Consider the following 27823-nt stretch of genomic DNA (forward strand, 5'->3'; position numbering starts at 1 on the left):
GCCCAGCGCGGCCTCGCGCACGCGCTTTGCTGTCTCCTTTAACCTCTGACCCGCCGGCCGCCCTTGAGCCGGCGCGGCGGGGCCAGGAAGCGGGAGTCCGCGACCCCGAGGCAGAGCGGTCGCAATGGTGAGGCCCGGGACGCGCCGCCGGGACAGGGAGGCTGGGGAGGGTGATGGGGCTCCGGCCGTGCTGAGGGCGCGCGTGAGGCGGGAAGCTGGGGGTGGGGGCGGCCGGGAAACGCCGCCGGCGAAAGGCAGCGCACACCTGGCTGACGCACGCGCCGTTCCTTGCGGTCGCCGCCCGCTCAGCCGGGTGAGAGCGAGCCGCCGCGGAGGGGGCATGCGCACACCTGTTCCACGGAGGCCTCCCGGGAACTTTGAAAAGGCAGGTTCCTGAGTACCGTCCCTGGGGGTCGCGGAGTTGGTATCCGCCAGTCGATGACTTGAGGGACTCTATCCATAGGAAAGGAAAATGCTGTGGATAAGTATGATAGGAGGGGGCTGGGAAAGTTTCCCACCGGAGGTGGGCTGTTAGACGTCCAGCGCCTCCCGCAGGGCTGGGGTTTAGACAGTGTCAGGAGGGAAGATATTCAAAGTGGAGGAATTTGGAGCACGCGTGGAGAAGAAAAGTGTAAGAACTGATCTAGGAGTAGAGGGTGCATTTGCGTTATGGGGAGAGGTGAAGGGGAGAATAAGGTGGAGAAGTTAGTTGAGGCCAGATGGAGAGATGTGAATGCCAAGTGGAGAACGGTGTGTGTATTGGGCAATGGCCAGAGCCCTTCCCCAGCTGAGGGGTTAGGAGGCATTTGGAAACCTTGTCTGGGAGCATAGAGTATAAGACTCCAGCCTTGTCTGAAGCGCAGCTGAGGGTGGTGTGGTTAAGTGTCCATTCCTAGGCAGCCACATTCATTCGAATGCAGATTGGGCTCTGGGCCCCTGTGGTCCTGGCCTTTTTCCTGCCTAGCTGTGATACCAGCAGCTGTTTGTAGAGGCCCTGGGTGACCAGAGCCCCCTTGCTAGCTCAGCATGTCCTTGAGAAGGAAGTGAGTCTTAGTGGCAGTCTGCTCACCAACCTGAGGGCCTGCAGCTGTGCCTTGAAGGAATGTAGCACATTTGTCAGAAAGCTGAGCTCCTTTCTTGATGTACTTTTAGTGGGATAATCCTTATTTCTGAGTGTCTCCTTAATATTACTTGTGGTAATTTGCCCTAACTTCAGGGCTGTGGTCTTGTATTTGCCATGTTGCTTTACAGAAGAAAAAGCCTATGTGCTGCCCACTGTGGGTCCCAGGTTGGAGTCCTGTGGCTCTGACCTCTGCTGTCTGCCTACTGCTTGACCCGAAGTTGATTGCCAATGGTTGGTCTTCACTGGGACTTTCAGACCCAAGTATCAGTCAGTGTATTATGGGTTGTTTTAGGTCTTTCCAGGAGGGGCCTCATCCGGTGGCACTTTGGATCACCTGCAGTGGCTGCAGCTTCCAGAGCTTTGCCCACCATGAATCCCCAGCTGTGAGCATGGCCTGACCCATAGTCGGTGTTCAGGGAATGTTTGGGTTGGAATAGGTGGATGAGAATTGACAGCACCACCTGATTGCCAGACCATTAACACCAAACTGGGTCTGGTCTAGAAGTAAAGCCAGCTGTTGAACTCTTGCTTCGGCCTGCCACTGTATGTCCAGTTGGTTTTACATGCATTCCTTTATGGCTTTATGACTCTCCTATAAGGAATGTATTCTTTTCTTTTTGCACATAAGAAAACAGGGTTTAGAGAAGTTGAGTAACTTGCCCAGGGACACCCAGCTAGTGAGAAGCAAAGTTAGGTTTCCAGTCTAAGTATCTCCCTAACTGCTTCCTGGCTCCCTGGGGAATACAGCATTTTGCATCCTTCACCCCTGAGGAATCAAATGAACTGCTTTATTATAAACTTTGTTACTCCATACTGTCTAGCCATTGCCAAGTTTTGTGAAACAGCAGTAATTAATGAAAAGCAACACTTACTGATCACCTACTGTATTATTAAGGTCCATGCCAGACACATTATAGGCATTATATAATCTCTGTGACAGCTCTATCATTGTCCTCATTTTATAGGTGAGGAAATAGGCTCAGAGGGATTGAGATCTTTTCCAGGGCCACACAGCCAGGATTTGGCCACAGGTGATCCCAGAGCCTTCTGTAACCACTATACCATACTCCTTCCCCAGTGGTTTGTAGGAGGTGACCCTGCAGGAACTTTGGTGGTCTCCATCTGCCCTCTATCCAGCTCCCTCCACCAGCCAGGGTAGCTGCTGAAACTTTGTGGGCCAATCCTGCCTTCTCTACAGTTGTAGAGAGTTCTGGACAGTAGAACCACAGGCTACCACGCCACTTTGATTTATTTATTTTTTTCATTTTTCATTTTTGGTACTTGGATTTAACCAAGGAATACTAAACCACTGAGCTACATCCCCAGCCCTTTTTATTTTTTATTTCGAGACAAGTCTCACTAACATGTTTTGGGCCTTGCTAAATTGCTGAGGCTGGCCTTGAATTTATAATCCCTCTGTCCTCTGGGTCTCTGGTATTACAGGCATGTGCAATCATACCCAGCACAACTTTGATTTAAAACATGGAGGACATGGTTAGGGAAGTTTCCCAGTTACAGCCTTGGTGTTTTTGTTTTCTGTTTTCGGGTACTGGAGCTTGAACTCACGGTTTTGTGCATACTAACCAAGGACTCTATCACTGAGGTATAGCCAGCTGTCAGCCTTTTTTTTTTTTTTCTTAGTTGTAGATGGACATAATATCTTTATTTTTTATGTGGTGCTGAGGATCAAACCCAGTGCCTCACTCATGCAAGACAAGCGCTCTACCACTGAGCTACGATCCCAGCCCAGTCTTTCCTCTTAATGTGCATTATTTAGCAATGGTCATTGGCCTCAGCAGAAAAGTAACCAGTGATTACAAGACTATGTAAGCCTCTGGCAGCAGAGGACAGAGGCTTTGGGTGGGAGGTGAGATCACCTAAGGGGTTTTCCAGGCTCAGGGAACCTCTGGAGGTAGTGACTGCCCTGTCCTGCAAGGCCAGTATTCCACCTGAGAGCCTGTAGCTTTTAGGCAAGGAGGACAGAAGACAGGTGAGATTACACAGTCAGCAAGCACACTGCTATTCCTCGTACACCTCCAGTACAGCTGGCTGCACTCTTGCCTTTGGTTACATGAGGGTCTTCTTTAGGCTTTACTTTCTTGTATGAAATCCAGAACTTATGAAATTTCCACCTACTTGTGAAATGCAAACCAAATTCTGTTTATTCATTCCCCTGATGGCCCATAATCACATCCCTTCTGTTAGGGAAGGGCAAGGCCTTGAAAGCCAAACTAGGTCACTTCTGGAGTCCGAATTCCACTGGAATCTGACAGCCCCTGCCCCTCTTTGGCTTCTGGATCAGTTTGCTTAGTCACCCTGCCTTATCTTGGGATTTTTGTGAGGCAGCAGCCTGCAGTTACCTTGTCACATAGCGCCAGCTCTGGGTTCCTTCTCCCTCACTCAAGTACTAGCTGCCTGTCCTTGGTCACTAAGCCCTTTGAGTTATAGGGATTATATGGCACAAACAATAGAACATGTTTGGCACAGTGCCTGGCACACAAGCTCAATCAGTACTTGCTGACCAAGGGGAACTCTAACCACAGGAAAGTACAAAGAAGAAAGGGCAACTTACTTGATTCTGCCACATGAACACTGTTAACCCATTGTGAGCAGTCTCCTGTGTCCTCTGTGCAACCCTGTTTGTACCATTTCTTGGACACAGGATCATTTTTTATACGTGTTGCCTGTTATCTGCATGTCACAATATAGTCTATAAATTATATTTTCCCATGTCATATGCCTTTCTGTTCTTATCTCTGGCTGCTCCCAGGATGTATCTTATTCCCCTACCCTGTTCCTCTGCTTCAGAGTCCTAAGATTCCCATCACGATTCTATCTGCTCTTCAGAACCTAGCCCAGGAGAAGCACCATCTTCTCCCAGAACCTCTCTCATTCCTCAGTTTTCCCTCTACTGACTGAGTGTCTGGTTGTGTCTTAGTGAGGTATGTCTATGGCATGCTGAATCATAGTCTGGGGTCTGTATAACCTTGCTTTGCTGCAGTTGATTTCCATGCCAGGCCATGTAAGTATGTGGCCAGCTCAAGACAGGGACCAGGCTCCGTGTGTGCTGTGCAGTGGGTGGCGTAGACTCTGGCTAGTGTTTGAAGGAGTAGGCGAACCAGTGGCTGAACAAATGAACTAGCCCTACTCTTGATAATCAGAAGGTCCTTCCTGTGATTGTCTAACTACCCTCCTAATGGGCCTTTAGCTCCTAAAGCTGGAGACTGTATATTCTAAGTAGACCTGTGGTAACTTTTTTTGTATTGAATGGAATGAACTCCAAGTCATAGGACTTTATGGTTAGAATGGGTCTGAATTTCCCCACTGGTAAAAAGAAGGTTGGACCAGATAATCTGAGAAGCACAGGAAGAGTCATTGTCAGTTCTGGGATAGAGGGTGAATTGGTAACAGGTCTGGGACTGTCCCTGTGTTCTGGATCCCAGGTCACAGTGTTTCTTACTAATATCAGTGCCCTCCATCCCCTGTAGCCACATTGCTTTGGTTTTTCTCTGACTTTCCCGAAGGTCAAGGGGGACCAGTCTGCTTCTGGAGACTCCAGTAAGTATCTGAAGCCACCCCAAGCAGAAGCTTTTTATCAGGGCACTTTGGAGAAGGTGGCCTGTGGCTACAGTGCTATACCCCATACTCTCAGTTCCTCAGCAGCCATCTCCAGACTCCCCACTTTGTAGGCCCTGAGAATGCAGCCTTCTAACCAGATGCCTACTCTACCCACAGGCCAAGTACCTGGCCCAAATCATTGTGATGGGCGTACAGGTGGTAGGCAGAGCCTTTGCTCGGGCCCTGCGGCAGGAGTTTGCAGGTAAGCATGGGCCCCTCTCTCCTATGAGTTGAGAGCTTCTGCCCAGGTCAGATCTTCCTTGGTAGCTCAGCCTGGTCATGAATGCAGTGATTCCCTCCACGAGAAAGCATTCTGTGGCTTGGGTGGCTTGGGGCACTCTTTTGTGGTAGGGGGTAATGCCAGACTGGGATCTTCCCATGTGAGAGAGAGGTTTATGTCCAGTGAGACTTGGTTAACATGAACATCCTGGTCAGGAGCTGGCAAACTGGCCCACTTGACCATCTGTTTTTGTAAATTAAGTTTTCCTGGAACATAGCCACATCCTCTGGCTGCGATCAGGGAGAGCTGAGTAATTCCAATGCAGGTGAAATTGACCAAATTTAAAATATTTTTTATCTGACCCTGTAAAGAAATGTTTACTGGCTTCTGATTTTAGTGTCACTAGAGGCAAGCTTGCTTTGGTGGTCTGGGTGCTGGCTGGGCAGCCAGGTCCCAGCAGAACTATTGCTCCTCCCTTGGCCACAGCTTCACTCCACCTGGTCCCCATATCCTAAAGTGCCCCAATTTGCTCTGCCCCTGGGACCAGAGGTAGGGGGAGAAGAGGACTAGGTCAGCTCATGATCTAGTAGGGGACCATAACCCAGGCTCGATGGTCAGACCTTGTCCTCCAGTAAGGCTTGTCTGTCCTTACTTTCCTGCCCCCTCCCCCAAAAGAAACCAGTCCTGGAGAAGAGCTACTCCTGGCCACTTCTGTTCCTGTATGTCTCCTCTGTGCCACCTGGCAGGGGTGAGCCACCCATCCGGAAGGCTCAGGGGGAGCTTTGGGCCATGGAGGGCTGAGCGATCACCCATGTGTCCACACAGCCAGCCGAGCCGCAGCTGATGCCCGGGGACGAGCTGGGCACCAGTCTGCAGCTGCATCCAACCTCTCTGGCCTCAGTCTTCAGGAGGCCCAGCAGATTCTCAACATCTCCAAACTGAGTCCTGAGGAGGTCCAGAAGGTAAGGCCGTAAGACTGGGGTAGGGGAGGCTTGGCAGAAGTGGGTAAGTGCAGTGGGTCTGACTGAAGCCAGCTGGGACTCCCACTGAGGAAGCCACTGTTGCTTGTTAAGTTTTAGGCCCCAGGCAGGGCAGTTGCAGAGGCAGAGCTGTTGGTAGTAGCAGCCAAGTTGTCCCTCTATGGGCATCTGTCCTGTCTCTGCCCCTTTAGGTCATAGCAGCCTCCTGAGTTGCACAGTGTGGCATATGGGGTATAGAGGTCAGGCCCTTTAACTTCCCTTATCGTCAGCTTCTCCTGGTGTCTCATTCAGAGTTTGCAGTCTGCTCTCCGTCTCTTCTCCCCTGCAGAACTATGAACATCTATTTAAGGTGAATGATAAATCCGTGGGCGGCTCCTTCTACCTACAGTCCAAGGTAAGTGCTCTTTGATTCTTCAAGAAGGATAAGCCACATACCTCCTCTCCTCAGTTGGGACCCCTGGCAGTTAGGGAGTTGGCAGGTAGTAAGTGAGGTATGCCAGGCCTTTCCCTGGTGCCCTAGCCTCAGGACACCCACCCCCTCAAATTGCCACTCCTCTGGCTGCCCAGTTCTGTAGGGTTCAGCTGGGCTCAGCTGAAGGGACAGTGGCCCTCCCAGCATTCAGACCTTGAAGGAGCAGGAGCAGCCACTGGTGGTGTGTACCGGACCAACACTGGTCTACTGGTGCAGAAACCTAGCCTTCAGGGCTCCTGTGGAGGAGGGCTGCCCTCCAGAAAGGTAGCCTGAGCCACGAAATGAAGAATCCTGTCTATAGGTGAGGGGCAAAAGGTAGAGGCTCTGCTGAGCCCTGATTTTTCACCTCCTTCCAGGTTGTCCGGGCAAAGGAGCGCCTGGATGAGGAACTCAGAATCCAGGCCCAGGAAGAGAAAGAGAAAGAGCAGGTGCCCAGAACGTGACCATGCAGCTCTCCTCTCCCTGCCACCTCTTAACTTATAGCTTGGTAATAAATCTCTTCCATGTTTCTCCTGTGCATGTATCCCATTTCCAGGAGGCCAGTTGCTCTTCCTGCCTATTGTAGGGCTCTGCTGGGGACCCAGGAGGCAACAACTAACAGCCTCAGGAGCTGGGTTCAGGTGGTGAGATTGTTGAGCAGTCCCACCATGTAAGAGCCTGCCTGAGGGGTCACACAGCTGCTCCTGCTCCCATGGCACCTAGTTCCCCTCCCTCCCTTGCATCCTGCCAGATGGAAACCCATTACCATCCCACAGGTCTTTTCCTGCCCCACCCTCAGGGTGAAAGCCTCTGGCCCAGGCTTGGATATGATGTTTTTGGTGAGCTGGGCAGAATGCTCCCGTATATGACTGAGGGAGAACCTTGGCCAGCCTATCCCTGGACCAAGGCATGGCTCACCAGTCATAGTAGGTTAGGGACCTGAACCTTGTAATGCTTAGTCCAGAATCTTCCATCTCTGCTCCTCAGAACCCAACCCTCATGCTTCTTTCCTTCCAGTTCCCGGCTGGGCTGACCTGCTTTCAGCCTCACATTGAGGCTGGCACCTAAAGGCTGAAGAGAAACCCAGATCAGGGGCTTTAGGTAATATAGTTGGGAGGCCCCAAAGCTGAGCACAAGGCAGACAGTCTAAGGTCAGCCCCGTTCCTAGCATGTTCATGACACAGAAACCATCTTTGCAACTCACTTTTATTGTTTCTTTATAAACTTCCTCTCACATGGAGGAATATATTGTTATAGTCATTAGCTTATCTCTTTTTTTTAAACTCTATGCTAACAGCAATGGAGCCAAGAGGAGGAAAAACATAAGCTACAATAGAAAGGCACTTAGAACCTGTTAAAATACTGATATCCTGGAATGTGCAACAATAAACCAACAACAACAAAAAGTATACTGGCCTTCCAAGCCTGGTCTATCACCAAATCACATGCTGAGCTAATGTCACCTTCCAGTGCCCTATTCCTCTGCTCCTGGGCTTGAGTCAAACCATACATCCCCCAAGCTAGGGACTGAAGGCCTAGGGCCCTAACAGGGATGAGGGGGGTGCTTGGATCCAGGGTGGACCCAAAGAAAGGAGACCAGCTCCTTTCTACCTTGCTCACAGCCCCATCAAGGGGCAGAGCCAGCATGGCCAGGCCCTGTCAGGACTGGGGTTCTAAGACCAGCAGCAGGGACTGCCAGGTCAGGGTGACCCTTCTGGGACAGAAGGGCAGTCCAGGAAAGAGTGGGATCAGAACTGCTCAGAGGAACCATAGGGCTATGGAGGACCCCACTGCCATCTGGTGGCTCTTTTGTTCTATGGGTGGGGAATTGGAGAGGGTTGGCCATTTTGCAGTCCTCTAGAAGCCAGAGCTCCCAGCTGCTGGCAGGAAGGGAACAAAAGGCCCAGGGTTGGTTGGGTGGGACATGCTGGGATAGCTTAGCTTCTGGAGATTGGGCAGTGGGACCAATATCCTATATCCTTGGCATACTCTGGCCCCTGCATAGTAGCTAGACCCTAGGGGAGCTGGCTGAGTGGGAGTCTCTTAGGATCAGGCTCAACTGAGAAAAAGCCAGAGGCAACAACATCCCAAGTCCAGCTTCTTCTTCCAGCCAGCTCTTCCCAGGCAGAGGGGCTGGGCCTTCCCGTAGCCATGCTTGGCTGCCCAGTCTCCCACCGACCCAGGCCTCAGTCAATGGCCAGAAAGCTTCCTCCACTTCCTCCCCTGCATGCTGTCTTGGTGCCTTAAGACCAGAAGCTACCTCTTGCCTCAGTACCAGTGCCCTGTAGGCCTCTCTGTGAGGCCAGTCCCAGCTGGGATGACAAAGATGGAGCCTGGCCTGGCCCTGCCTGTTGGGCCTAGATTAAGTCCTAGCACCAGGACTGTCCATCTGACACCTTCCCTCCCTGGCTCCATGTTTCCCATACGCTCAGGATGCCTGAGTCGGATCATTCCAGGGTATAGGGGCAAGTGAGTAGTCAGCTGGCCCTTCACCTGGGAATGTTGCTGGCCCTCTGGCAGTACAGTCTGATTCAGGCTGAATGAGGGATGACGGCAGCTGACCAAGCAGGCCTCCCTTCTCTAGCGAGCAGGAAGGCACCTTGTCATAGGGGTGGGTGGGGAACAGCATGGCTTCTTCCTGTGGCTTAGCCAGGGTCTGCATCTTATCTTCTCTCCCTCCAGGGGGTAGGCCAGAGGGAAAGGGGTCTAGGGTGAGCCTGCAGGGGTGCTGTGGCCCCGTGGGGGCTCCTCACAGCTCATCACATGAAGTTGGGGGTGGTCCAGACCAGCAGGAGGGCAGATGCGACTTTGCCTGCTCCCAGTGTTGGGACACGGAAAGCAGTCACTGCTGGCCTCTGTGGCTGATAAGTGGGCAAGTGAGGGAAGACAACCTGCTCAGGTTGGCCCTGGGATGAAGGAGGCACCAGGGTGGGAAACCAAAGACTAAGGGTCTGGTGGAGGATGGGCAGAGGGCCTCAGCTGTGGGGCAGGGACCTGAGGGTGAGCAAGGCCTCAGCATCCAAGAGCATGGTCAGGGCCAAGTCCTCACTTGGGACCTGGGAAGGCAACAATGACCTTCTAGCACCATCCTTGCTGCCCAACTCATCTGGGACTGCAGCTTCCCAGGGAATACAGACCACCAGGCCCCAGGGCAGTAGGACATTATTGCTATTTCGCAGAAGAGTTTCTGTTCGTCAGGGTGGGGCCCAGAGCTGCTGGCTGAGCTGTCATAGCTGGTAGGTAGGTAAGCAGGCTCAGTTCACTACAGCTGGTTTGAGTAGCACAGAGCCTGGTGGGATGACCACCCAGCCAGGAGTTAGTGCCTCTGGGCTGCTGGCTGCTGAGTTGACGCCTGTGGACAGGTCCAGCACAGTGCCTGGAAGCAGGGGGAGTCCATCGGGGCTTGGCCGGGAGCGGCTGCTCTCCGTCCTTTCGAGGGGAGTCTTGCAGCCCTCTGTGCCCAGGGCCCTACTGGGCACTGACCCACGCCCTTTGTCCCCCTCTGCCTTGCCGCCAGCGGAGCCAGTGAGGAGGGAGACCACAGGCAGGCCCAGTCCACCAGCCCCAAAGGGAGAGGGCAGCAGTGGGTTCTTGGCCAGATTGAGGGGCAGAACAGGACCTGGCAGCCCAGGACCAATACCCCCACCACCCCCACCACCCCCGCCATTGCCACAGGCCAGGGCACTGAGGTCAAGGGGGCCAGGGGCCAGGGGCAGGGGCAGGCCAGGCAGGCTGGGACCTCCGAAGAGGGCAGCAGGGTTGGGAATGATGATCTGAGCCCCACTAACATAGGGGCTGCTGTCAGGGGTAGGCAGTGGTGGTTTAGGGGGTGGGCGTAGCTGCAGGAGCTCCTGCTGCTCATGAGACACGAAGTGGCCATGGGCTTTGATGTGCTTGCGCAGAGAGCTGGGGTCTGTGTAGCGCTTGTGGCAGCCAGGCATCTTGCAGTAGTAGGGTTTGTCCACGTAGTGGGTGCGAGTGTGCTTGAAGCGGTCACTCGAGTTGGAGTAGCGCTTGTTGCAGCCCTCATAGGGACAGACATAGGGCTTCTCACCTGCAGGGGTAGGCCACATAAGGGGATCTTGCCCTACTCTCAGGTATTCCCACCCACACCCTCAGCATTCCCCAGGCCCAGATCTCTCAGAGCCAGGACTGTGATTTAGGGGGCATCCCCAGCAATGTAGCACAAGAGCTGACTCAGTTGGCTGCTGCAGGCAGAACCCAACCTGGTTAAGCCCCAGCTCTACGAAGGCCTTGCTGTATACCATCAGGTTGCCCCACTGCAGCTGGTAAACTTAAGCAGGCAGAACTCCACCTTGGAGTTTATGTAGCTCTAGGTGGGTTCACTAGTGTGCCCTTTCATTTGGCCTTGTTCAAAATGGCTCCATATTTACTAAGCCTTTACCACTGCACTGGCTAGGACAGCAACCAGCTGACTGCTGTGCCTTTGAAATGCAGCTGGTCCAAGTAGAGATGTGCTGTGAGAGTGACTTACAGACCAGAAAAAGAAACACCACACTAGGTTTCAAAGACCGTCTGAAGTAAGGGTTTTCAGTGTCTTACTGATTTTTTTTTTTTTAAATTGAAATGATTTAAATGGTAACAGTTTAAATATATATATTGGGGCTGGGGATGTGGCTCAAGCGGTAACATGGTCGCCTGGCATGCGCGGGGCACTGGGTTCAATCCTCAGCTCCACATAAAGATAAAGATGTTGTGTCCACCAAAAACTAAAAAGTAAATAAATTTCTCTCTCTCTCTCTCTCTCTAAAATATATATATATATATTGGATTCAATTAAATATATAATTGGGGCTGGGGTAGTGGCTCAGCGGTAGAGCGCTCACCTGGCATATGCAAGGCCCTGGGTTCAATCCTCAGCACCAATAAAAATAAAAGTATTGTGTCCAAGTACAACTAAAAAATAAAAACTTAAAAATTAATGTCATCTATTTCTTTTCTTTTTAATGGTGATTAGACAATGTAAAACTAGTTCTGTGGTTCTGTGAATAAGAGTTGGCTGTGGCTCAGGGACTAGGGAGCAATGCAGACCCAGTCTCTGCTGTCCTGAGGTAGCAAGCTATTAGATCATACAGATAGGACACAGGAAGTTGTGTCCGTGCTCAGTATATGTTGGGGTCTGACCCATAGGAAGGGCTTCCCCAGCAAGTGGCCTTCTGAAAGGGTCATGATCAATAAGATTTGTTCCTCATTGCTAAGGCCCAGTCCTTCCTTCCTGCCTGCTGGGTGCCTGCCCTTTCTGTCCCCAGCCTGACCAGCTCTCCTATGTAGGAAAGACCCCCAACCAGGCCTCTTTACCTGTGTGGGACCGGTTGTGGATCTTCAGGTTCTCCAGGCGGGAAAAGCTCTTATTGCAGGTGGGGCAGCGGTGCGGCTTCTCGTTGGTATGCGTGCGGATGTGGATGAGCATCTTGTACCTGCTCCAGGGAGGGCACAGGGGCACGCTCAGCTTGCTGAAGACTAAGCCCCTTCCTCCCGCCCTTGCCCCTGCTCCCTCACCTGGCGTTGAAGCCACGGCCATGGCGGGCACAGCCCTCCCAGTGGCAGCAATACCCTGCGTCCTTCTCAGGCTTGACGTGATAGTCATTGACATGGTCCACCAGGTCTTGCAGGAGCTCGAAGAGCTGGTTACACTGTGGAGCCAGGCAGGGTTCTGAGCCTGTGTGGGGCCCCTGCCCTGGGCCCCATACCACTCTTCATGGCCCCCACTCACCTTGGCCCAGCGACACACCAGCTGCTTGGGCAGGGGCAGCTCTGGCGAGAGGCACTTGTCCTTGGAGGGTGTGAGGAAGGAGGAAGCAGGCAGATGCAGGGCCCCCCCAGAGCCCAAGGGTAGGAAGAACTGGAAGGAGCTGGGGACACTGTCCAAATATCGCAGTGGCTGGAAGTCCTTGGGAGTAAGGGCAAGGGGGAGAGCTGGTCAGTGCCTCCTGAGACCCCCTTGCAGACCCAGACCCCTTCTGTCCCCTTCTGGAATGGGCTGAATGTTGTCCCCAAAAAAGCTACATTCAAGTCCTAATCCCTGGTACCTGTGCTTGTGACCTTATTTGGAAATGGGGTCTTCACAAATGTAATCAAGTTAAAATGAGGTCCTGCTGGATTAGGGTAGCCTAAATTCAGTACCTGGTGTTTTTATAAAAGAAAAGAGAGGAAGATGAGGACACAGAAGCTCAGAGGGAAGAAGGCCATGTGAAGATGGGGCAGACTGAGGTGATAAGGGTACCAGACTAGGACTGCCAAGGAGGCAAGAAAGGATTGTTCCCTGAAGCTTTCAAGGAAACATGGCTCTGCCAACACTTTGTAGACTTAAGCTTCCAGAACTGTGGGAGAATAATGTTACAGAGCCCCAGGAAACCAATACACCTCTCCAAAATCCTCACCCTTCTTACCGGGGCAGTGGGCACTGGAGGCAGGTCCCCATTGCCCTGGCGCTCGGGGGAGAGTGAGCTGCTTCCATTCGGGGAGTCCAGTCCAGATGGTGGTGACAAGCTGAGGTCCACCAGAGGGGCTGCAGAAAAGCGTCCATCCACCTTCTCAGGAAACTTGGGGTTCAGCAGGAAGCCTAAGGGAAAGGCATGATTCAAGATGCTGGAGTCAAGAGTCCTGGTGGGCCAGGTCCTACCACCTCAGGATCCCCACTGTGACGCGGGGAGCAGATGTCAGCTAGGCCCCCCAGAGGACTGTGGGAGCAGCCTGCACATCTGACAGATGTAATGATACTTCGGCTGTTGGACTTTCATCACCCTGAGCACTCAGCCAACTGTGTAAGACAAAATGGGATGAAAGAGGAAGTACCCATTTTATAGAGGAGACTGGTCTGGCACACAGGATGAATAATAGAAAAGAACTTGAACTCACCTGGCTCCCTGGTTGACCAGCCTCAACACCTCAAAGCCCAGGTGAGATCTTGGGACCTATGCTACTACTTTTAGACCTCTGAAACCCCTTACCAAATTCTCCCAGGGCCCTCAGTTTGAACCCTGGCTCTATGTCTCAGCTCTCTGCTCCCTTCAAAACTGAACTGTTGGGAGGATGAATGGACAAACTTGTGGGTAGCACTCTAAACTGGTAGAAGCCAGGGGCTGTGGCTGTGCTCTGGTGGACACACCTTGGCTCTTCTTACTGTTGTCAATGCTCAGTCATGTGCAAGTCCCCCACCCTGCCTGGTGCAGTACCTGAGGGTGGGGAGCCTGGGGAGCCAGGTGTGGGGCTATCATCCACTAGGCCCAGCTCCCTGTGCAGAGTGCGGTGCCGGACCACACCCAGCACCCTCTCCCGCTTCTCTCTCGCCGCTCGGAGCTTGGTGATGCTCAGCTTCAGGTCAAGCGGCTCGTCCAAGGAGTGCATGGTGATTGGGTGCTGGCGTTGGAGGGGATAGCAGGCAGAAGAGGGCACCCAGCTGATCTTTAGGCAGGAACCTGGGGAAGGACAGAAGGTGTACTGTGACTCTGACCCCAGGCTCCTCCTCAAGCTATACCCATAAAAGCCCAAATGAGCAGAGAGGGAGCAATCTGGACCCTAGGTTCTTACGGAAAGAACCAACCACCTATTCAGAGGTTCCACGCCCACTTCCTCCAAGTTTTGGGAGAGGCTCAAGGCCTCCATTCTGCCATGAATGCTGAATTTTAGAGGTACTGCCTCAGGTCAAAGAGAAGTGGCAGAACTAGGAAACTCAAGGCCAGACCTCTGACTGGTCATTTCTTTTTTTTTTTTTTCTGGTGATGCTGGGAATTGAACCCAGAACCTTATTCATGCAAGGCAAGCACTCTACCATCTGAGCTATATTCCCAGCCCCCCCCCCCCCCCGCAGTCATTTCTTTGAGAGGGGGAGCCTGCCTGGTCTGGGTCTGAAGACCTAGAAGCAGGCTGTGGGCAAGGAGTGTCCTCAAGGTGCCAGTTGATATTCCTCACAATCAAATGTTAGTGCCCCCTCTATGCCCACCCTTGTCTATTCTCAGCAAGTAGCTCTGTCACCTCCAAGAGAGCCCAGCCCTGCTGATAGGGAAGTCTCAGGCAAGTAATGCAGAGTTTGGCCTCAAGGGACTGGGGACACTTCCCAGGTGGGGCCAGGAGAGGCATCCACAAGCCAATGGGAGCCACAGGGCTCTGGGCTGCCACCAGGGGGCAGATGGGGACTGTGGTCAGGCTGGCCAGAGCTGGGCTGGTGGAGCAGACCAGCTCAGTACATAAAAACCACATACAGTAAGGTGATAACGCTCTTCCATTATATGTCTCATGCTATAATTTTCATATAATTTCTCACTGGTGTAATTTTCACATAAATGGACTCAGGGTCCTCTGACCAAGCTGTCAGCTCATCCCTCCAAGTTCAACACTTTATTCTCCCAGCAGCAGTCTTTACACAGAGAAAACACTCCCACTGTTTCCTGGCCTTTGTTCATGAAGACTGATGCACCCTGTAAATCTCTACTAACATGAGATCCTGTCACTTGCTGTATTTAATACAAAAGGGTGGACATGGTGGGTGGGCCACCACCTGGAAAATTGCATCCAAATTTGTGTCCTGGGGAGGCAGGATGGTGGTGAGGCTAGTGCACATAGGGATTCAGAGCTGCTGGAACATTCTCAGGAATAGGACAGGGATGACAACCCCCAATGTCCCCTCTCATTCCTTCTCTAGACTAAGGCCCCTTGGCAACTTCACCCACTCGATGCAGTTCATCCTTCCCCTCTACCTCCTACAAATTCAAAGCTTATGCAGAGACTCCCCAAGCACACAGGAAATAGTCCCTTCCTTCACTTGAGACCCCCTACTTGCTGGGACAATCCCCAGATCCTACAATATATGCATGGCTAACATGGAGTCTCTGAGCATAGAGAAGTTGTCCACCCCTCCCAGGCCTGCATCATCAGAGCATGGGTGGGCCACTCTTGGCTTCAAGACCCAGGTCTGTGACTTGTCCCTGTTGGAGCTGTCAGATCTATGTGTGCCACATACCCCCTACCATACACAGATCAAGCATTCCCAACAATATAAAGGAGGTGGGACCAGAGCACCACCCTTCTCCTCAGTAGGCCTAGATCCCAGCTTGCAGGTGGGTAGGTGGCAGTGATGGATGACCTTGGGTCCCCTCCTCCATTTCCCTGAGCAGGGAGCTGTCCTCTGCCTGACCCCCACCTCCCTAGTTATGTCTCTCTGTCTGTGTCTGCCTGTCCTTCCACCTGTTTATTTTTAGACACAGGCCCAGTCCAACCTCCCCAAAGCTCCTCTGTGCTGAGAGCCTGGAAGGAGAGGAAGGAAGTAAATATTTATGCTGATTAAGAATTCAGGAGCCAGGAAGGGCTGGTGGCCTGGTCCCTCTGCTGGCCCAGGGCCACAGGCCTCCCCATACCCCCTGTCCTCACCTCCACCCCAACCCTTCCAAAGAAGGGAACCACAGGCATAATGTTTGGGGAGCTGGGAATCCAAGTGGATGCTGACTCTCGCTGGCAATGATGCCCAAGCAACATCTTTTGGCACCTGCCCCACTATCCCCTCCACCCCTCCCAGGGAGCTGTGGGAGGAGCCATGGCCCTGGGTCACCTTGTTCTTTGAACCTGCCTTAAAACTGGTTCCCTGTCTCAAAACTGGGGAGGTCCCAAGAAAAGCCAGCTCTATGGGGGGGGCACAGTCCCCCCATCAGCAGGCCCAGCCCCCCAGCCCCCCCCCCCCCCCGACCCCATCCTGGTGCTGAGTTCTACCCAGGGAGGCAAGGGTTCATTCCTATGGAAGCCAGAACTCAGCCCAGGCACCACCTCCTGCTCCTGGGAAAGGAAGGAGCCATTCCAAAGCCCTCACCTCCTAGCAATCCCATCCAAGACGAGCCTGCCTAGAATTTTCCCTCCGCAGGGACCTACCCCCTAGGGAGATGGCCTGTAACCCCACTCCTGCTCTGATCTTGGCCAACCTCAAAGTGTTCCCCCACCCCCATCCACAGGCACCGGCTTGGCTCTGCTCTTTGTTCCGAGGATGGGTGAAAAGGGCAGGAAGGAGAGCCCGGTTCCTGTTCTCTTTAATGCCTCGAGTCCCATCACCTCCTGCACTGGCCACACCATCACCTGATTTAAGGCATGGGGGGGCGGGGCGCGATGACCCTCGGAAGGGCGGAGCGCCGCCTGCCTTGCTCAGAGAAGACGAGCTTAGCCAGCGGTGGACCTAGGGCCGCTTTGTCCGCGAGGTCTCTCCATCGCGGTGGGGCGGTCCCGAGGCAGGAGCCCATCCCTCTTGGACAGGTGGCGAGGTGCAGGGCCCGATGTGGCGGGGTGGAGCGTGCCGACCCGCGGGTCACCTCCCTCCCGCGGAACCTCCCGGCGCGTTGGAAGGCGTGAGCCTCGCGCCCTGCTCCCGCGGCGTGGAGCTGCGATCAGCGACCCGCGGCCGCGGCTCGCAGCGCTAGCACAGGGCGGCCGGGGACGCGCGCGGCGCTCCCACGCCGATGTCCCGCGGGGTAGGCCGCGCGGCCCGGCCTTGCGCGGCTTCTCCAGCTGCAAAAGGAACTAATTAGAGCGGAGGGAGCCGGAGGAAGCGGCGGCGGCGAAGGAGGAAGCGCGCGGGGGCGGCGCAGGGACCACCGGGGCGGCGGGGGCTGTGGACGGCCCTCCCCCACCCTGGGGCGGGGGTCACCCGGAGGGTGGGCTGGGCGGGCCCCCCGCCGGCCGGGCCGAGACAATGGCTGCTATTGTGCGCCCGCGGCAGTCCTGAGCAGACGGCCCCCAGCTGCAGCGGCCCCCAGCTGCAGCGCCTGGCCGGGTAAACCCTACTGCCACCCCCAGAGGGCGGGTCTGGGTGCTTCCATCCCCACCCTCCCAACCGCAGGCCCCGACCCTGCTAGGGAAACTGAGGCTCAAGGTCACCAGGCTAACAGAAAACTGCTAGAACTGGCTCCTCCTGCCCTCAGCCTGGAGGGGCAGAAGTGCAGGGTGGGTTGGGGGTTATTTGTACTGGACAGAGTGGGGCTTGACAGATGAGGAACTACGAACTGACAAACAGCCTAACTTGACTAGTTTCCTTGGCAGAAGCAGAGAGGACAGAGCCCTCTGTTAAACTAGGGCAACCTCCCTACTCACCCTACAGCAGCGTAGGTCAGGTGAGTGACCACCAGTGTATTAGTGTTGCCAAGCGCAACTTGAGGGGTACTCCATATTCCTGGGATAGTCCTGATACTGTCCCTTTGGTCAGCTGTGGCAAGTCCAGCTTGGGCACCCTGTTCTTAACAGATGTTGAAATGGAAGGCCAGAGGGGAGGCACCTGTTACAGCAGGTGCTGTTTCATCCCCAGTTGGATGCAAAAACTGAGGCTCAGAGAAACTTAAGTGGCCTGTCCAGGGTCATGTGGCTTGTCAGTGACAAAACTTTCTCCTGTGCTCATGGATGTGGGAAGAAGTAGACCAAGAGCTTAGGCCAGGCACCCCCTCCCTGTCAAGGGGTTTGTGGGGTCTCAGTGCAGAGCCTGGGAGAAGGGGCGGCAGGGAAGGCAATGGGTGGGCACCTGGGGGAGCAGACCTGGGTGGGGAGGCCCACTGGAGGCAGAGATGCTGCCAAAGCAAACGGTCCCACAGCCCCACATTCCTGGGAACTGGCTGTGGCTCCCTGCTCTAGCCAAGAGCTCCACCCTAGTAGGCCGCCCAGCCACCTGGGCTGGAAGGCAGGGGCAGGGCCTCCCTTTCTGACAGGCAGAAGGCCATGGCTCCAAATATGGAGCAGACCACCTGGGACCCCAACCTGGCCTTGCTACTTCCTGCCCATGTCACCTGAGCCTCACATCCTCATGGATAAAGTGGAATGATAAAAGTAACAGGATCCCACCTGAGGTTTGGGGAGAAAGCAAGGCAATGCTACATATCCAATCCTGACTTGGTGCTTCCCATTAGTATGACATATTCAGCACCTAGAACAGGGCCAATCACGTAGTAGGTACTTAGTAAAACTTGTCATATGAATTGTCACCACTGCTGAGTACCCAGCCTTTGGCAGTCTAGAGCTGTAAGGTGCTCAAAGCAGGACTGGCTCTAGGCTCTATACCCACAGACAGTTGGGGGGAGAACCTAACCTGGGAGAATCTTGGCTTTGCCAAAGCTACTGGTTGATCTTTACCCCTCAAGAAAGCCTTGGGCCTCTGCTGTCCTGTGGGGTGACCACAGCAGGCCCTAGGCACCTTCCAGAGCCTGAGTACTGAAAGCCTGGATTAGCCAGAGCAGACCTCCTCCCAGGCCTAAGGGAGGGGCTTGTCCAGAGGCCGGGCCCAGCAAGTCCCAGGAGAGGGGCCAGGGAAGGCAGCACTTCCTGGAAGGCCCTGGGGTTAGCCTTCCCTGGGAAACCTCTGACTCTGCAGACAGCCCCTCCCTATCCCACAAGGGTACCCAGCCAGCAGCCCACCCCTGGGGATACAAGGGGTACCCAGGTGGCTCAGCCAAATCTGAACTCTGTCCTCTGTAATGGGGGCTTCAGGGAAGTGCCCAGCTAAGTAGCACCTGAAGACAGTGTGTGCCAGGAACCCTGAATGCTGCATGTTCATGTTCTTAAATCAAGACCGGAGTCAGGCTACCTGGTTGCAGCCCCCTGTGGCATCTCTGGCTGTGAAGCCTCAGACAGGTCCCTATCACTCTGAGTCTCAGTTTCCTGGTTGGTAACTCAAGAATCCCAATAATGGTCAAGCCTTGTCCCCCTGCTTGCCACTAACTAGTAACCCTGATGATTCTCATTCCCAGCCCTGAGCAGAGGGTGCCTCATGTAGTAACTGGGGAGCTACAGCTGGAAGGCATGCTGGCTGTCTCCCCTGTGCCCCTCACCAGCCTCACACCAGATGTACTTCCTCGTCCATTGCCAACTGGGAGGGTGATGCCAAGCCTAGGGGAGTCCCAGCACACACGTGCACCCTCATATAGACATGCTGCAGGGCCAGCCTGGCACAATGGCCTCACCATGTCCTGGTGGCTCAGGCTTCCATTGGTGGCCCCCACCCCCTGCTGCCTGCCCGCCTGCAGCCACCTTTGCACAACTATGTCTGGTATTTTCCTGTCTGCCCAGCTTGTGGGGGGTGCTTGGGGCTATGAGCACCGCCTGCACCTGGGCCTCAGCCAGAGGCAAGCTCGCCAAGCAGCCCCCACACCCGCCTGCCTGGCTGGGAAGGAAGGAGGGAGGGACAGCAGGGTTGGGCTAGGCTGCCCAAATCCCTGGGAGGGGCCAACACTAGGGGAGCCAGACACACACCCAACACGGCCAGGCATGGGCAGCACTGCAGCCTGGTGGGCGGGCTGAGTTGGGCCACTCACCAGAGCTCTTTGGGGCCAGCACAAACATTGAGCAGAATCCCATAGGAGGTGAATGGGAACAACACCCCCCGCCCCCGCCCCAGCCCCAGCCTTCAGACATACAGGCACATGCATATGTTACACCTGTGCACAAAGAGCACACACAATACATGAAGGTAACCTGCTCTAGTCTCAGAAATCAAGACTCAGGAGCCTCTGCTTAGGGTTAGGGGGTTGGAGGTCTGGTCCCCAGAGGAAATGAAACTGCTTCCCAAACCAAACCTGGCTGCAGGCAGACCCACCCCCAGGCACCTTGCAAGTCCCAGGCAATACCCCACCAATGCAGTGTTTGTGGCCCACCTCTCCCATCACCCCGGAGGCAGACCACTTTGAACAACTGCACCTGCCAACTTGGAGAGCAGAAAGCGGGTAAGGCAGTCTCTGGACTCTGGCCCTTCTCTCCCGCCTCATTTGTGCATTCCAAACCAGGCCCTCTGCTAGGTTCCAAGTGCCCCATGAGAAGTCAGATGGAACCAGGCCTTAAGGGCACCTGGACACATGGGCAGTGAAGAAACAGTATTGGGGTATGCTGCTCTGCTGAGGACTGGGGGCAGATCTGAGTCAGTCATGAATGTGGGGTGAGGAGTCTCGGGGCAGGAGTATGGGGTCCCTTGCCCTTGTTGGGGACCATCCTGGTTCATCCTGGAGGCCCCATGAATGAGGCAGTATTCTCTCCAATTTCCAAATGAACTGCCAAGGTCATAGAGAACACAGCAGTGCAGCAGGGAGTCACCTCCTCACTCCAGAGCCCAAGGAAAGGCAGCAGAGGAAGACGCCCATAAGAGAGGGCTGGACTGGGGAGCCATGAAGTGCTCTCTTTGTAGAGGAGAATGTCACCTGCCCTTTCATCCCAGAGTCTCCTGTCCTCTGGCTTGCCCCTTTAGCTCTTCCCTTTCTCAGTATCCTGGCCTCTCCAGAGCCTATGGCTGGCCTCTCAGGTGCCAGCTCCTGCTTCACAACTTCCAAGTCTCTAGCTGTCACTTCCTTCCTGCCTGTGTCCTCCAGGAAGTCTTCCCTGATTCACCCTCTCTGGCTTCAGCCTCTTCCCGTTGCCCAAGAGCCCCCTCAATGGGGATGTGCCCCTGTTGAAGGCAGGGTGCCTCACCCAACAGTGGCCCTCTGCTACTTGCTGCACACAGCTTGGGTCCAAGCACTTGCTAATGCATCACTAATGCCACAAAGTCACCAGCTCTTGAGCATGCTGAGTGTGCCTGGTTCTTGAAGTGTCCTGTGCACTGTCTCCTGACCCTTATCTTCAGGTATCCCCTCCCTGCATCTAACTTTCAGAACCTCCTTTTAAGAAGGAAGACTTGGAGTAGGTAGGTATATCTCTGGGGCCCTGGGCAGCTCCAAGTCCACTGAGGATGAAAAAGGGAAGACTTTAACCCATAAACTGCTGCCCCATTTCCCATGGCCCCTGCCCCCAGACTGAATTGGGCAGCAATATGAAATCCTTGGGATCCATGGTCGATAAACAGGCCTGATCTGGTGATGCAAGCCTGTTTCCCCATTTTGAAAGGATGGAGCTGGCCTGGAGTGGGACTGGCATTAGAACATCACAGTCACCCACCTCACATGACATCCTTGCACCTGCTCTTCCCTCTCCCAAGCACTTGGTCCTCAGTGGATGTTGGAGCAAATGAGTAGATTCATTTCTTGTCTCCCCATCAGGTGAAGCAGAAAGGTATGTGAGGGCTTGAGGCTCAAAGAGGGAAGTGGCTTCCCAAAGTCAAGGTTAGAAGCAGGGCCATGTCCCCTAACACGAATGTCTCTTCATTCTCTCTGGGGCAAGGGACCCAGGTAAATACCTAGACAAGGGGTAGGAAGAGATGATATGGATCACCCTGGTCAGCTGGGATGACTGGAAGGGCCTAGCTCCTCCATTTCATCTCCTGCCACTCCCAGCTGACCCTGGCCCAGAGCCCCAGATAGCCAGGCAAGACCAGGTACCACAGGGCACCAAACAACCTCAGGCTCCACCCCATGCTCTCCCTCCTCCCCTACTTGGGGTGGAAAGCAAATCCCATCCTTTTCCTTCCAAAGGGAAAAACATTAGGCAGGTCCCAAGGTCCATAAGACCAAGCAAGGCAACCAGTTTATGTCCTTGATGCATAGTTTGCAACACATAGTTTGTGCTGGGGTGGGCGGGAGGGACTTCTGAACAGGGAGGATGATGGAGGACCCTACAGCCTTAGGTAGGGGGCATCACAGCTGGGGTCAGTGTGCATGGAGGTGTGGCAGTGGACAGTGGGGCTCTGGATGAAAGAAGGCAAGGCCCAAGGAGAACTAGCCCAGGCAGTCTGGGATAAGGGAGTGACAGTATAATAGGGACAAGGGAATGACACTTCCTATGGACACATCTACCTCACATCAGGCCCTTGCAGTGAATTGGGGCAAGGAGTAGAGTTGGGGTCAAGGCCAAGTAGCCCTAGGCCCTCATTCCCCTCTGATCTTCCCTGACCTCATGTCACTTCAAGCCAACCCCCAAATTCCTAACGTCCTGAGTTTCCCCCACACACCTTTTACAGTGTCAGTGGGGCACACTGTGCCCATGTTGGACCTTGACCATAGGGCAGGACTGTTCTAGAGGCTCCCAGCTGTGGTCTGACTCAGTTGCCTCAAGGGTCTCCTGGGGCCTCCACTGGCTTCCCACCACCCTTAGCCACAGGAGGAGGGAATCAGGGACTGGGTATGAGGTCCTATCTGCCAAAGCCAGAGAACAGGTGCATACACATGTCCCACCAATAGGCTGGGCCCCTTCCCATATGGGTACTACACCTGGCTTCTTTGGGCAGCAAAGACAAAGGACATGGAAGGCCCACATAGCCACCCCCACAGTCAGGGCACTAGAAGACACCCAACCCCCACCAGGGCCAGATGGGAAGTCCCTCAACTGGAATCACTTTCCATTTTCATGCTTCTCAGGCCCCTCCCAACCTGCCACCAGCTAGTCAGAGCCTCCATTCCATCTGGGGTGGGAGAATGGACCCAGAGCCACGGCCTCGGAGACCGCCCAGCCTGGAGACCCTTAGAGGGAGGAATCACAGGACTGCAGAAGGGCCTCCCAGGTTGGACTTCTGGACTCCTTGGGGACCAACTGTAAAGGAGGCTCCCGGAGGCCTTGTCCTGGGAGGGTCCCTGAGCCGTGGGGTTGGGGATGAGACACCTCCAGGGGAAGGACAGGCTGGGGGACCAGGGCACACAGTCACCTGGTCAACCTCCCTCTAGAGCAAGGGCCCTGCTACTCCCAGACAGGGTAGCTAGCTGCCAGGATCCCTAGCCATAGCAGGCCCACATGCCCATTGCAGTTTTCCATCCTGAGCCTCAGTTTCCTCTGTTAACTGGGGATACGTGGGTCTCTCCACCAGGTTAACACGACAGCATCAGGTGAGGGATGCAGGCCCCAGCAAAGTTCACCAGGCCAGTGGAAGGCTTTTGTGGTGGTTGGATTTTTTCCAGGGATCTTTACAAGGTGTTCCCCCCACACAGTATACCACCTCCTGTCCTGCTTGGGAACCTAAGGATGAAACTTTATTAATTGGAGAGATAGCTGAGGCTTATCGGACCAAGTTGGAAGAGGACAGAAACCTGGGTCTGCCTAGGCTATGCCCCTGTGAAAGATTCCCCCACTCCACACCCATCATCGGTGAGTTCTTTCCTGTTCCTGGGATGGAAACAGTGGCTAGACTGTGGCCTATCAGCATTAGAGGTGCTTGTTGAAAATATCCAGTGCCCACCCTTGGCACATCTGAATTAGGATTTAGCAGGTGGGACCCTAGGCAGACATCTCAGAAACCCAGGGGCCAGCAGCCATGTCCCATGAGCCTTGCTAGGGCCATAGTCCCTACACCCAGGGCTAGCAACAGGCTAGAGCAGAGATGATGTCCCACCTCGATCTGGCTCTGGTGTCCCCTAGAATATGAACCCCCACGGGCTGAGGTTGTGGCTCAGAGGAAGAGTGCTCGCCTAGCATATGTGAGATACTGGGTTCGATCCTCAGCACACATAAAGATAAAATAAAGGGGGCTGGAGTTGTGGCTCAGTGGTGGAGCACTTGCCTCACAGGTATGGGGCTCTGAGTTCGATCCTAGCACCACACAAAAACAAATAAAGGCAATGAGTCCATATACAATTAAAAAAATTTTTTTTTTTAATTTAAAGGTAATGGGCTGGGGATGTGGCTCAAGTGGTGGCACGCTCGCCTGGCATGCGTGCGGCCCGGGTTCGATTCTCAGCACCACGTACAAACAGGGATGTTGTGTCTGCCGATAACTAAAAAATAAATATTAAAAAATTCTCTCTCTCTCTCTCTCTCTCTCTCTCTCTCTCTCTCTCTCCCTCCTCTCTCACTCTCTCTTTAAAAAAAAAAAATTAAAGGTATTGTGTCCACCTACAACTAAAATATAAATGTTTAAAAAAAAAAGATGAATCCCCAGTAGAAGTTGAGACCTTAGCAAATCTCTGGGGACCCTTCACAGCCTTGAGAGGAGGCAGTGAGGCAGAGGGAGGAATGCTGTATCTTTTCAGCTGGCTCCTGAGATCCCTTCATCATCTGGGAGAGCCAGGGAGGGTACTGAGAACTGAGGGGTACTCAACCACATCCCCACACCCCCAGCCCTATTTTGTATTTTATTTGGAGACAGAGTCTCACTGAGTTGCTTAGCGCCTCATCATTGCTGAGACTGGCTTTGAACTCATGATCCCCCTGCCTCAGCCTCTGGAGCTAAGATTACAGGCATGCACCACTGCACCCAGCTCGGGAAAGGCTCCTTTGTTGCTTAGCACATAGCCCTGACAACCAGGGAGGGCCCTCAACCCTGATACGGGCACTTTTGGGTGAAGGGAGGATCCCCCAGTACCTTCCAGGTGTCCCCTCTGGCCTCAGTCATCTGTGAAAGATAAAATAACCATAACCTGAGAAGAGGAGGGATCCAGGGGAGCTTTCTACAGTCTCAGAAAAGGCAGCACCCCCCACTCATCCCATCCAACTCAGGGCCTCTCCTTTAAAATCCGAATTTCCCACTTGGGTAAGGGGCATCTTGGCCTCCCCTAGGATGCAGAACCTATGGAGGCCTGTGGAGCTGCAGGGGCGAGCCAGGAGCGGCAGTCTTCCCCAGCACACCTACCAAAGAGTTCTGCAGGCCCCAGCCTCAACATCTGGTCCCCTAGTCACAGCTGCTGCCCCCCTCTCTCAGCTGGGATTGCCCAAAACTCTGCCCAGCACTGGTTCCGCCCTTCTCACCCAGTGGGAAATTCAGCCTGGTAGGTAGAAATGCACTTGGAAAAATGTTGTGGGGCAAACATTCTTTCTTCCATACCAAAGAGCAGACCCTGGAAGGGTTAGGTGGCCAGAATACCACCTAACCTGGAGCCAAGGCCAAGCCAGGAAAGGAGCTTGGGCAGGTAGAAGTAGGGTCTAGCCCCACTCCAGGGCCCAAGCAGGGGGCCTGGCAGAACTTTGTCTTCCAGCGGCCAGTTTACCCTCTGGCCCCCCACTTGTACTCCCTGCTAGGGGAGCCCAGGCAGAAGAAATGGCCATGGCTACCCGTTCACAGCTGGGCTTTTCAGAAACAAAAGCTTTGGGGGGGGGGGGAGCGGTTCACGGGATTGTTTAAAATGAGGTTTTGGGATGTCTGTGGCATCCAGTTATTCATACTGGCTCCACCCACGGATAATTGAGAGTTGGCTTTTGTTGGATTTATCCTTTCCTTTCTCCCCATACCTGCCTGCCCAGTTTTCTCTTGGACTCTGGAGCTCAGGAAGCTCACCTTGTCTGACCCCTCAGTTCTACAGATGAGGAAACTGAGGCCCAGAGTGGGGAGGAACCTGGGCCAAGGCCCCCGCAAATTGGTGACAGAGCCAAGACTTGAACCCAGAACATCAGACTCCCAGGCCAGGGGCTTTTCCCATTCACCCTACAGGCTGTGGCTTGACTCCAGCAAATCCCCAAAAGCCACTGACCCCAAAGCAGTGATGCCTGGAAGTGAGGTGACTCACTGTCTGGCTTCCCAGGGCACCCCCTCCCTATTGGTGAGGGAGGGACTGGCAGGTGTCCCTGCACTAAGAGCCAGGAGCAGGGAGAGGCCCCCCAGGGGGCCTGGGCCAGGGTCACTCAGGGGCTGAAGAGCCCCAGCTGGAGGGATTTAACACCAAAGGTCAAAGGTCACAGACAGGGAAGGGCGGGCAGGCATAGGGGGTCATGGGGTCAGCACTAATGGCAGCTCCGGAAAGGAGGGGGAGGGGAAAAGGCTAAGGAAAACAGGGCTGCTTCCAAGGGGTCCCCAACCCAAAAAAACAATGCTCTAACCCCATCACTGACTCCTGCTTGGCTGGCTGCAGACAGGGCTGAGAGGAGCTGGGGTTGGGTTGAGAAATGGGCTGGGCAGGGCTGGAGTGCCTCAAGGGGAGTGTACTGGGAAGGGCCCCCCAGGTGCAGCCCCTCCCCCAGTGTGGGTCAGGGCCAGCTGGGAGGCCCAGCCTGGGCCCAGAGGGGAGAAGGAGGAGCAGAGGGGGAGGGCTCCGAGGTCACCAGGGAGGGATGTGTGGGCTGGGCTGGGACAGCTGTGGTACTGTGGCACCAGAATGGGGCCTGGGAAGGGGTAGATGGGTGGGCAGGCTGAAGGGGCCACTTTCCATTTACTGAGCTGGGGATTTCAGAAAGCCCTCAAGGAGCACAGGGTCTCTATGCTGTCTTTCCCAAGCACCAGCTGGGCCCCACCTTCCCTCCAGGATGCCAGGACAGCAGGATGGCTGCCTACCACTCAGTGTGCCAGCTTCAAGCACCATGGCTCAGGCAGTATCCCTAGACCAGACAAAACCCACAGGAGCCCAGGCTTTGGCCAAGTCCCCTACTGGCCTGGCTGCCCCCTTGGTGTCAAGCTTTCCCTCCAGAGCCAAGATCCCAGTCTATGATGGCTGGGGGCCCAGGGCTCCTCCCAGTATCCCTTCCAGCTTCCCAGGCCCCAGGGCAGAGCCAGGCAGCTCTCTGTAACCATTGCTCCCAGGGCCACCCTCTGGCTGGGCTGGGCGGGCCCTCCTGGACAGGCAGACAGCCTGCATGCTGCACTGCTGTGGCCTGAGTACCCTGCTGAGCAGGGCAGTGTGCCAAGGCCTCCAGGTGCCAGCCAGGATTCCAGTCCCATCCCAGGGGGCCAGCAAGAAGCAGGCGCAGGCATCTCCCTCCCCGGGGATGCACCTGCCTCACCCCCCTCTTCCACCCCCTCTAGTACTTCTGGATACCCCTGCCCTCCCCACCCTGCCAGGCCCTCACCTGCTTCCACCCAGAGGGCAGAAGAGAACCAAGCACTAGACAGGATTTCAGCTCTCAGTGCTGACCCTCAGGGACGCCCCCATCCTGGCCCTTCCTGGGCGTGCTATAGACAGCAGAAGGGAGACTTTCCGGGACAAGGGAGGCACCTTCCAAACCCCTTACTAGCAACAGCTCGGACGCAGCCACGGGGAGGGGCGGCTGCCCTGCTGCCCCAGACAACTTCGTGCCCAGGGTCCGGGTGCCCACCTCTCACCTCGCAGCGCGCCCCCACCGTGTCCACCCAACTTCCCCGCTGAAGTTTGCGCCGGCCCCGGGCCCGGCCGCGGCTCGTCCGGGCCTCCAGACCGAGGGAGGGAAGGAGGGAGGAGAAAGACCGAAAGACCGAGGGACGGGGCCAGGGAGCCGGCGAGGGAGGGAGCGCGCGAGCCAGCGAGCAAGCGAATGCAGGGGCCTCGGCGAGGGCTCACAATGGCCCGGGGCGAGGCGTAGACGCGCGAGGGGGAGGCGACCCTCGAGGCCCGCGGGCCCCCCGGTCCCGCAGCCCCCGCGCGGCAGGCGAGCTCCCCACCCAGTCCTGTCCCCACCGCGCCGCGCTCGGGGGTTCCTACCTCGGTGGCGGGGGCGGTCGTGCTCCCGGCTGCGGGCTCCGGCGGTCGGGGGCGGTGGGGGGCGAGCGGGGGAGAGGCCGGGGCGGGCGGGGGCCGGGGCGCGAGGCTCACGGGGCGCGGGCTCCCCTGGCACGGCCGCCCGGCGCCCGGCCGCTCCGCCACATCTGCAGCTCGGGCAGGGAAGGTGGCCGCGGCGGCCGGGCTGTGCGGGGATGTCTTAGA

At 55.2% G+C, this 27823-nt stretch overlaps 2 protein-coding genes across 5 annotated transcripts; one reads left to right on the forward strand and one right to left on the reverse strand.

Annotated features, from left to right (window-relative positions):
• Positions 1-7801, forward strand: Pam16 (presequence translocase associated motor 16). 3 transcript variants are annotated; one of them, XM_076839771.1, is made up of 6 exons: positions 1-127; positions 4859-4943; positions 5787-5923; positions 6270-6335; positions 6770-6900; positions 7410-7801. In XM_076839771.1, the coding sequence occupies exons 1-5, from the start codon at positions 125-127 to the stop codon at positions 6854-6856; spliced, it is 378 nt and encodes a 125-aa protein (XP_076695886.1). In that variant the 5' UTR covers positions 1-124; the 3' UTR covers positions 6857-6900; positions 7410-7801. The 3 variants fall into 3 exon arrangements, with proteins under 3 accessions (XP_076695886.1, XP_076695887.1, XP_076695885.1); XM_076839772.1 differs by having other exon boundaries at positions 7690-7801; XM_076839770.1 differs by lacking the exon at positions 7410-7801 and having other exon boundaries at positions 2-127; positions 6770-6922.
• Positions 7593-27780, reverse strand: Glis2 (GLIS family zinc finger 2). 2 transcript variants are annotated; one of them, XM_076839769.1, is made up of 7 exons: positions 27602-27780; positions 13589-13831; positions 12803-12975; positions 12127-12303; positions 11913-12046; positions 11712-11830; positions 7593-10446 (listed from the first exon to the last, which is right to left on the reverse strand). In XM_076839769.1, exons 2-7 carry the CDS (start codon positions 13758-13760, stop codon positions 9647-9649), a joined length of 1575 nt encoding a protein of 524 aa, XP_076695884.1. In that variant the 5' UTR covers positions 13761-13831; positions 27602-27780; the 3' UTR covers positions 7593-9646. The 2 variants fall into 2 exon arrangements, with proteins under 2 accessions (XP_076695884.1, XP_076695883.1); XM_076839768.1 differs by having other exon boundaries at positions 11712-11833.
• Positions 27781-27823: the final 43 nt, after the last annotated feature.

This window comes from Callospermophilus lateralis, chromosome 19, assembly GCF_048772815.1.
Source record: "Callospermophilus lateralis isolate mCalLat2 chromosome 19, mCalLat2.hap1, whole genome shotgun sequence".
Taxonomy (NCBI): Eukaryota; Metazoa; Chordata; class Mammalia; order Rodentia; family Sciuridae; genus Callospermophilus; species Callospermophilus lateralis.

Bases quoted from the DNA above. Each gene is read 5' to 3' on its own strand.
- Pam16 (XM_076839771.1), top strand. The intron at 4,944-5,786 runs GTAAGCATGGGC...GTGTCCACACAG, and splicing joins CCTGCGGCAGGAGTTTGCAG to CCAGCCGAGCCGCAGCTGAT. The intron at 5,924-6,269 runs GTAAGGCCGTAA...TCTCCCCTGCAG, and splicing joins GTCCTGAGGAGGTCCAGAAG to AACTATGAACATCTATTTAA.
- Glis2 (XM_076839768.1), bottom strand. From the start codon at position 13,760: ATGCACTCCTTGGACGAGCCGCTTGACCTGAAGCTGAGCATCACCAAG. The intron at 12,976-13,588 runs GTACTGCACCAG...CCTTTCCCTTAG, and splicing joins CCCAGGCTCCCCACCCTCAG to GCTTCCTGCTGAACCCCAAG. The intron at 12,304-12,802 runs GTAAGAAGGGTG...CTTACTCCCAAG, and splicing joins CTCCAGTGCCCACTGCCCCG to GACTTCCAGCCACTGCGATA.